A 7,610-nucleotide genomic window follows, 5' to 3' on the forward strand; every position below is an offset into this window, starting at 1 on the left:
GTTACTGATATTCTGCAGGAATTCTCTCATAACTGTGTTCCTGTGCTTTATACACTTTTGCAGTTATTAAATAAAGCTAGTGATGATCACAATCAGACCTAAACTATCACTCCATGAATCACTAAATGTTCATTCATGTTAATTAATCACAACAAATAATAAATGTAACACGCACAACTTTGTCTTTTCTTACATTTATTCACCTGTCTGTGTTTTTGGGGACAGTGTTATGTTGTTAGCTGAAGGTTCACCTACATGTTCTCCATGTTGCTTTACTTGTTATTTTGACTATTTCTGTGATTTAATTTCGTCATCTGAGCTGGTTATTTGTAATGTTTTTGACATTATTTCATTCATTCATTCAGTTTGTGTTAGTTAATATTGACGTGGCTTTGGATTTTGAGATCCATCCATCCATTGTCAACTGCATATCCAGAGTCGGGTCGCAGGGGCAGCAGCTTCAGCAGCGAGCTCCAGGCTTCCCTTTCTCCCGCCATGTCAGCTAACTCAGTGTCAGTGTTTTGAGCTCAAAGATGTCTGTGTGATACTCATACAAGCTGAAATTAATTTTTGTTCATATTGAAGAAGTATAAATAAATAAATAAAATAAAGAAAGAGTATATTCAGACAGAAACATAGTTATACAACTAACTCTTACTGTTACTTACTGTTTTCTTTATAGAGCTCAGTTGATATGGTTACTCTGAATTTCATATGGAGCGTCTTTTAACATTTCCTTTCATTTACACATTCCTTCAAAATGCTTTCTGTACACTCGGAAACTAAATCCTGATCCTTTATTGTGAAAGAAGCCATGGATCTTCCGGTCCGTCTTGGGCAATTTCTCAAGTCCAGAAAGCAGGGGGCGTGTGCGTGTGACGTCATCCCCGGGGAGGGATAACCGGGGCGCGTCAGAGGAGGGTTGCCAGTTTGGGTCTCTCGCTGACTCTTTTCAACTAAACGCTTAAAAATAGACTGAAAAAACAGAAACGTTGAAGATTCAAACACGTGGTGACGAACTGCAGCCAGTCAGAGTCATTAACACTTGATACAGAACAGATAATGATTGCTGAGTCATCCTGCAGGACATCTTCTGTTCAGCATGTTTGCAGCCATTATTCATCTTCCAACACAGACTTGTTTTGATTGTTGAGGAAACAGAAGTGCAGTGTGAAGCATGACGTGATGTTTGTGATGTGAGTGAACAGAAGGAGACAGGCAGCAATGCATTCTCTTCCTTTATATAATGTTTCAATCTTTCAGGATGTCTCAGACTGACAGCATGAGACAGTAACAGGAAACAATAAATAAGACGACCTCTCATCGAAACTGGATTACTGATAAAAAAATAGCAAATATCCAAACTGTGTGGAGAACAATCGGAGTGCTGATATTATTTAACTATCATTAATATGAAGATGATACTCAGAGTACAAACACTCCTGAAATGATTCATCCAAACTTGGTCATGTGACATCATTTGTGCGTATGTTTACTGTGAATGTTTTGTAATGTTAACTACTCATGTAGCTGCTGCAGAAGCCCCGCCCCCTCCACATCCATAATGTCGTTAGAGCAAAATCACTTTTTTGTTTTATGTAACTACAGTAGAAATAAAACTGCAGCTGACGGTTTCCCTGCACAGATCAGACGAGTCAACGGGGAGACGGGGAGGCGTGGCTGTATGCCGGCGGTGGTCCAGGTGGGCGGAGTCTCAGGGCTCCCACAGCGGCTCCGTCCCTGCAGCTTCACGCCATGTCCTGGATGCGATGGCAGATCTCAGCTGTAAACTCTGAACACTTGGAGTTTCCTCCCAGGTCCTTCGTCAGTACCTGACACACAAACACCTGGTCAGACAACGCTGTCGCCATGGTTACCTCACACAGGGCCGACAACAGTGAGGAAGTTCATCATGAAGCAAAACTCCCGACACACAGAAATGAAACTGACAACAGACGTCACAATGTTACTACGAGCAGTAGAGAGCACGGATGACGCCACAGAGTGCGAACATGAGACTGAAGCTGATCAGCTGATCCATGACGTCTCCCAGCTGACACTGAGTCACCAATTATTATCATTCACCGTCATCTGTTGCTGTATCACACCCAGATACACTGCACACTTCTTTTCATTTTAAAAGATTCTAATTCTATTCAATTAATTAAGTTTCTGCTCTATATTTGCAATCTCTATTTTCTCTCACTGAATTTACTGTTAAGCACCGAAACCCCAGAACAAATCCACCATGTGGATCCTGCGGTCAGAGTTTGTTTGAGCCGTTAAAGACATCTGAGCAGGTTCAGGTAGAATCTCTGTTCGCTCCACACATCTGAAGACTCAGATCACCTGCGCAGACCAACATGAACAACATCCATACAAGTGCTCATCATAGTTTAAATTTGTCAGCGATGCTACGAACATGGACAAACATGCATCATTGCTTCAAAAAACACTCCCTGAACCGAACCATCGGCCATGACGCAGAGCAGATCCACGTACGCGTGTGGACATGAGCCGAGTCTCACCTTCTTGTCTCTGATGGTGTCAAAGCAGGCCGTCTGGATCTTGTTGCCATAGTCATGGAGACCCATGTGACGCAGCATCATGACAGCGCTGAGCAGCAGAGCGGTCGGGTTCGCCATGTCCAACCCGGCGATGTCGGGGGCGGTGCCGTGCACCTGCAAGAGGACCGCAGACAGAGAGAGAGACAGACAGGTTGAGGTCGGCTGTAACAGGATGTGAAACTTTGACCAGCAACACTGGTTCTGTTGGATCTCTGAGGTTTGGACCAGCTGAAGTCTGGTTCTACAGCAGTTACGTTGCGTCTGTCAGTTCACTGGTTGGAAGGGTTTGTGTTAAAGTGCTCTCACGTGTCCAAACACGCGGACAACCTTCTGTGGTTTGTTTAAACTTAAGCTTTATTTTAATCTTTGTCATTTCATTAACTTATGAACTGATGACTCCTCATTCCCTTTTGCAGATCTGATATTAGAAGAACTCATCAGCTGTGAACTGAAATAAAAGAAAAACGAACCGATTCAAATATGGCGACTCCGTTTGCTCCGATGTTCCCGCTGGGAGTGACTCCGAGTCCTCCGATCAGACCAGCACACAGATCACTGAGACACAAACAGCACGTCAACGTTCAAACGTTCAGTCCGTCTCAATATTTACTGCAGGTGAGACGAGCTGAACCTCCACAGATCAGAACAAAGATGAACAGACCGACCTGAGAATATCTCCGTACAGGTTGGGCATCACCAGGACGTCAAACTGAGTCGGATCCTGAACCATCTGAAAGTTCAGAACATCAGGACACATCACGGTTTAAAACAATCAGAGCACACAAGAGAAAGTTTAACCGTCAGTGAAATCATTTAATGCAGCAGGTCAGGGGAGTCTGCGCGGTGACATCATCATCTGTCAGCTGACTCACGTTGAGACAGACGGTGTCCAGGTACATCTCAGTGAACTTGATGTCTTTGTAGTTCTCAGCAACCTCACGACACTTTCTCAGAAACAGACCGTCTGACATCCGCCTGGACACACATACACACACACACACACACACACACACACACACACATTAATGACACAGCAGGGGCTCTGTGATTGGTCAGCGGCGGGGCACATCATCTCGAGTGTTGTCGTACTCACATGATGTTGGCTTTGTGGACGGCTGTAACGCTGGTTCTTTGGTTGTTTCTGGCGTATTCGAAGGCGTACTCTGCGATGCGTCTGCTTGCGTCCTCAGTGATCAGTTTGATGCTCTGAACGACGCCGTCGACGATCTGAAACAACAAGAAAAGACGGAGCTTCAGGGGAAGAAACTACTGAAGACTTTGCAGAGGAACGTCTGCAGGTCACGGACGCTGTGGATGCGTCGTGTCTGTCCACTCTGAGACAAGAATCAAGGCTCATCTGTTCAGACTTCACCTCGGCCCCCCACAGCATGACTCCCCCAAAAACAAACAAATAAAGTATGCACTTGTATGTTCGTGTCTTCAGCACTTGTGCACTCAAAGAATTTTCTATGGGGGTCAATCTGTTGCACTCCAGGACTGTATTAAAGAATGCTGCATGGGTGAACAGAGACAGGACGTTAGAGGGAAAACACAGAAAAGAAGAGAGAGGAAAAGTTCATCAGGGTTCAGGTGAGTTCAGGATCACTTACAGGGAGTGACATCACTCATACACTGAGGTGTCAACTGCCAGCTAAGAGATCTGCTTTGACCCACTTCATAGAGTCAGACAGACTGAATCTTTTCTCTTTTGATGAAGCTACGCTAACAGTTACCCTCTGATTCCAGTCTTTGTGCTAAGCTAGGCTAAAGCTGTGGTGGAGCCTTCCAGATCTGAGCTGACAGTGAACACAGACGGATCCACATCAGGACTGGACAGGTGCAAAAGTGCACAGGTGAGATGTTCAGGGTCAGTGCTTTGACTGGTTCCTCCTTCTTACCCTGAGGACGAGGACGAGCCGGAGCAGAGCATCACAGCTGTGCACGGCAACTAGCTCACCTGCAGAACACAGGTGCACCACCGTCACTCCAGCTCACACAGGTGGACACAACACCTGTGGCGGCTTAGGGTTACGACAGGTGCAGTCTGGGTAATAACTGCTGTGATGTGATGTGATGTACAGCAGCACACAGCGGACCATCCGCATCCTGTCCACTCACCACGTGTTCGATGCCGCTGTACTCGCCCTCCGTGTTCTCCCGGATGGTGACCAGGTTGACGTCGGTATACGGAGTCTTGTAGCCCTCAATGGAGACGCAGGGTCGCACGTTGGCGTAAAGGTCAAAGGTCTTCCTGAGCAGCAGGTTCATGGAGGGGTGACCTGCAGCGATGGGTGTCTTCAGGGGTCCTGGAGGAGACAACGATCAGCGAGGACATCAATCAACACAAAGAAGGTGGACACATAAAACTCTGAGGTAGATTTAACAGAGAACAGAACCGGACCTTTGAGTCCGATCTTGCTTCTATCCATCGACTCTTTGGCATCAGGAGGGATCATCCACCTGCCGCCAGGTCCCTTTATTGCCGTCACGTTCCTCTCCTCCCATCTGATCGGAGCCTGAAGGTCAAAACAATCAATCAATCAATTAATCAATCATCAGATTTAATATCACAGCTGCTCACTGTGTTTCAGAATCAGAATCCTTTATTGATCCCTGGGGGTAAATTGTTTTTGTTCCAATGCTCCATGCAAAGTAGAGACAGAAATACAGCATGAATGGAAACAAGAGATAAAGATAAAAATATGAATAAAATACTAAAATAGACAATAAAATAAGATAAAATATTAAAGAAGCCATTAAAATAATAATGGAATATATACAATATACAGTGAAATGGTTATAGTGTAATAAGTGAAACGAGAATGCGTAATTTTGGTTTGTTTTGTTTTATAATGTATTATAAATAGCCATTAGAGTCTGATCATCAGAAGGAGGAGTTGTACAGTTTAATGGCCACAGGCAGGAATGACTTCCTGCTGTGCTCAGTGGTGCATTCAGGAGCAATCAGTCTCTCACTGAAGGTGCTGCTCTGTTTCACCAGAGCGTTGTGGAGCCGTGCTGCAGTATCAGTTTAACCTCTGATCACACTCACTTTAGCCGCCTCAAAGATCTTCATGACTGCAGAGGAGATCTCTGGACCAATCCCGTCCCCCGGAATCAGCGTGACCGTCTGCGTCTGCATCTACACACACACACACACACACACACACACACACACACACACACACACACACACACACACACAGCAGGTTTAGTGCTACTCACAGTGGAGGACCGACCTGCAGGTGCTCAGCTCACCTGGTTCGACCTATGCAAACTGCAGCGGTGATGAAATGACCAATCAGTTTGTTGATCATGGGTTTGATCAGAAGACACAGTGATCAATAATACAATTCAAAAGGGTTCAGACCTGAATCAGGACCAGCAGATATCTGAACATCTTTTCTTTCAAGTTTCAACAGCAAGATGTTCTTCGAGCAAAACTACAGCTGACAATTACTAACCCTAACCCTATTAATTAATCATTCTAGATAGTACTGACTGTGTTGATCATGTTCCAGATTAACTGATTGGGTGTTTGATCTCTGTGATAAAATACTGATCACTGTTCACTATTCTGTTTAATTTTACAATAATAATATGAATCAATTATTCACTTAAAGTTAATCAATAATGAAAATGAGTTCATTAGTTACAGTAAAACATCATCGCAAACTTCACCTCCAGTTCCCAAAAGTCTTCATCAGTGTGTCAGGTTGTGTGTGTGTGCGTGTGTGTTGCAGTAGGTGTCAGATTGTGTGTGTGTGTGTGTGTGTGTGTGTGTTGCAGGAGGTGTCAGGTTGTGTACTCACTCCTCTGGTGAAGGAGGCTGCAGACACAGCCGGTCTCCTCGCTGCTCCCACCACCACCTGGGACAACTGCAGGAGACATGAAGGTCACAAACACTGACGACTGATCAGATACAAAAATATTCACCCATCAATCGATCGCTGATCAATAAGTGAATGTGTCACTAATGCGTATTTTGTGTAGCTCCTCTGAGGGGAACTGTTTCATGTTGAGCAGGAGACATATTACTGCTTGGGGTTCTGAGTTCTGAACCAGCAGTGATCCAACAGGGTCAGCTAATCCTTGACCTGCTCTGACATCACAGCGAGTGGCTGATATTTGTATTTGTCATGTTTAACTTTATTAAATGGTTGGAATGTAAGTAGAGCCATGTTTGTATAACCCGTTTATAACATTAGTTATCTGTAGGGTGGATTTCATATATGCCGAATTTACCCGAGCACATTCATCTTGATTGTGAGCTTTACAGATGTTTTCGCCAAGGTACGTATGAAGCCTTAAATATAAGGTTACGCTAAATCAGCAGGTCTTTAAAAACACGTTGGTTCCGATTTCAGGGTGGCTGCAGGCTGAGACGCCTCACGAGAACCTTTTCGTCGCCGTAAGCGCCGGTTTAACGGCTGTAACTGCTGTAAAAGTGTTAAAGTGCAGTTATAACGTTACGGTAGAAGGTTTAACGATGCTGGAAACAGACGTGAGAATAAAGTCGTGACTGTCCCGGCGTTTAACTCTGGTTAAACCTCCGTTAGCTTCGCTAGCTACAGGAACTGTCATCACGCTGAAGGACACACTCACAAGTAGCTAGCTAGCATGCTAACCAGCTAAATGTAGCAAATAAAACCGTTTTCAGAGACACTAAAGAGGAGCAGAGTGACAGTAACACTTCACTTCACATACACAACCCATTTAACACAGTTTACAACAGCCGCACACTTTAACTTCACTTCATTACGACGAGTTTTCTCACCATTGACCTCCACGCGCTGCCTGCCATCCTACTGCTTCACTCAGAGATCCTCTACAGAGAGGAGGCTTCACTCTGAGCCGGGACCGAGATCCTCTACAGAGAGGAGGCTTCACTCTGAGCCGGGACCGAGATCCTCTACAGAGAGGAGGCTTCACTCTGAGCCGGGACCGAGATCCTCTACAGAGAGGAGGCTTCACTCTGAGCCGGGACCGAGATCCTCTACAGAGAAGAGGCTTCACTCTGAGCCGGGACCGAGATCCTCTAGA

The 7,610-nt window shown here is 45.2% G+C and overlaps 2 protein-coding genes across 3 annotated transcripts in view; one reads left to right on the top strand and one right to left on the bottom strand.

Annotated features, from left to right (window-relative positions):
* Window positions 1-1,225: 1,225 nt before the first annotated feature.
* On the bottom strand, window positions 1,226-7,479 carry LOC119017547 (isocitrate dehydrogenase [NAD] subunit alpha, mitochondrial-like). 2 transcript variants are annotated; one of them, XM_037094274.1, is made up of 11 exons: window positions 7,345-7,470; window positions 6,380-6,445; window positions 5,620-5,709; window positions 4,969-5,083; window positions 4,686-4,873; window positions 3,661-3,794; window positions 3,440-3,542; window positions 3,233-3,297; window positions 3,038-3,122; window positions 2,529-2,681; window positions 1,226-1,832 (listed from the first exon to the last, which is right to left on the bottom strand). In XM_037094274.1, the coding sequence occupies exons 1-11, from the start codon at window positions 7,369-7,371 to the stop codon at window positions 1,749-1,751; spliced, it is 1,110 nt and encodes a 369-aa protein (XP_036950169.1). In that variant the 5' UTR covers window positions 7,372-7,470; the 3' UTR covers window positions 1,226-1,748. The 2 variants fall into 2 exon arrangements, with proteins under 2 accessions (XP_036950169.1, XP_036950170.1); XM_037094275.1 differs by having other exon boundaries at window positions 1,749-1,832; window positions 5,620-5,703; window positions 7,345-7,479.
* Window positions 6,562-7,610, top strand: part of LOC119017549 (calcium and integrin-binding family member 2-like) — an 8,674-nt gene continuing 7,625 nt past the window's right edge. The window contains exon 1 of the mRNA XM_037094278.1: window positions 6,562-6,860. The gene's annotated coding sequence lies outside the window, so the exon portion shown is untranslated. The remainder of the gene's footprint in view (window positions 6,861-7,610) is intronic.

Source organism: Acanthopagrus latus, chromosome 4 (assembly GCF_904848185.1).
Source record: "Acanthopagrus latus isolate v.2019 chromosome 4, fAcaLat1.1, whole genome shotgun sequence".
NCBI classification, from domain to species: Eukaryota; Metazoa; Chordata; class Actinopteri; order Spariformes; family Sparidae; genus Acanthopagrus; species Acanthopagrus latus.

Excerpts from the sequence above, each read along its gene's own strand:
- LOC119017547 (XM_037094274.1), bottom strand. The coding sequence starts at position 7,371 with ATGGCAGGCAGCGCGTGGAGGTCAATG. Across the intron at positions 6,446-7,344 it reads GCAGCGCGTGGAGGTCAATG|TTGTCCCAGGTGGTGGTGGG; the intron begins GTGAGAAAACTC and ends TGTCTCCTGCAG. Across the intron at positions 5,084-5,619 it reads AGATCTTTGAGGCGGCTAAA|GCTCCGATCAGATGGGAGGA; the intron begins GTGAGTGTGATC and ends TTTGACCTTCAG.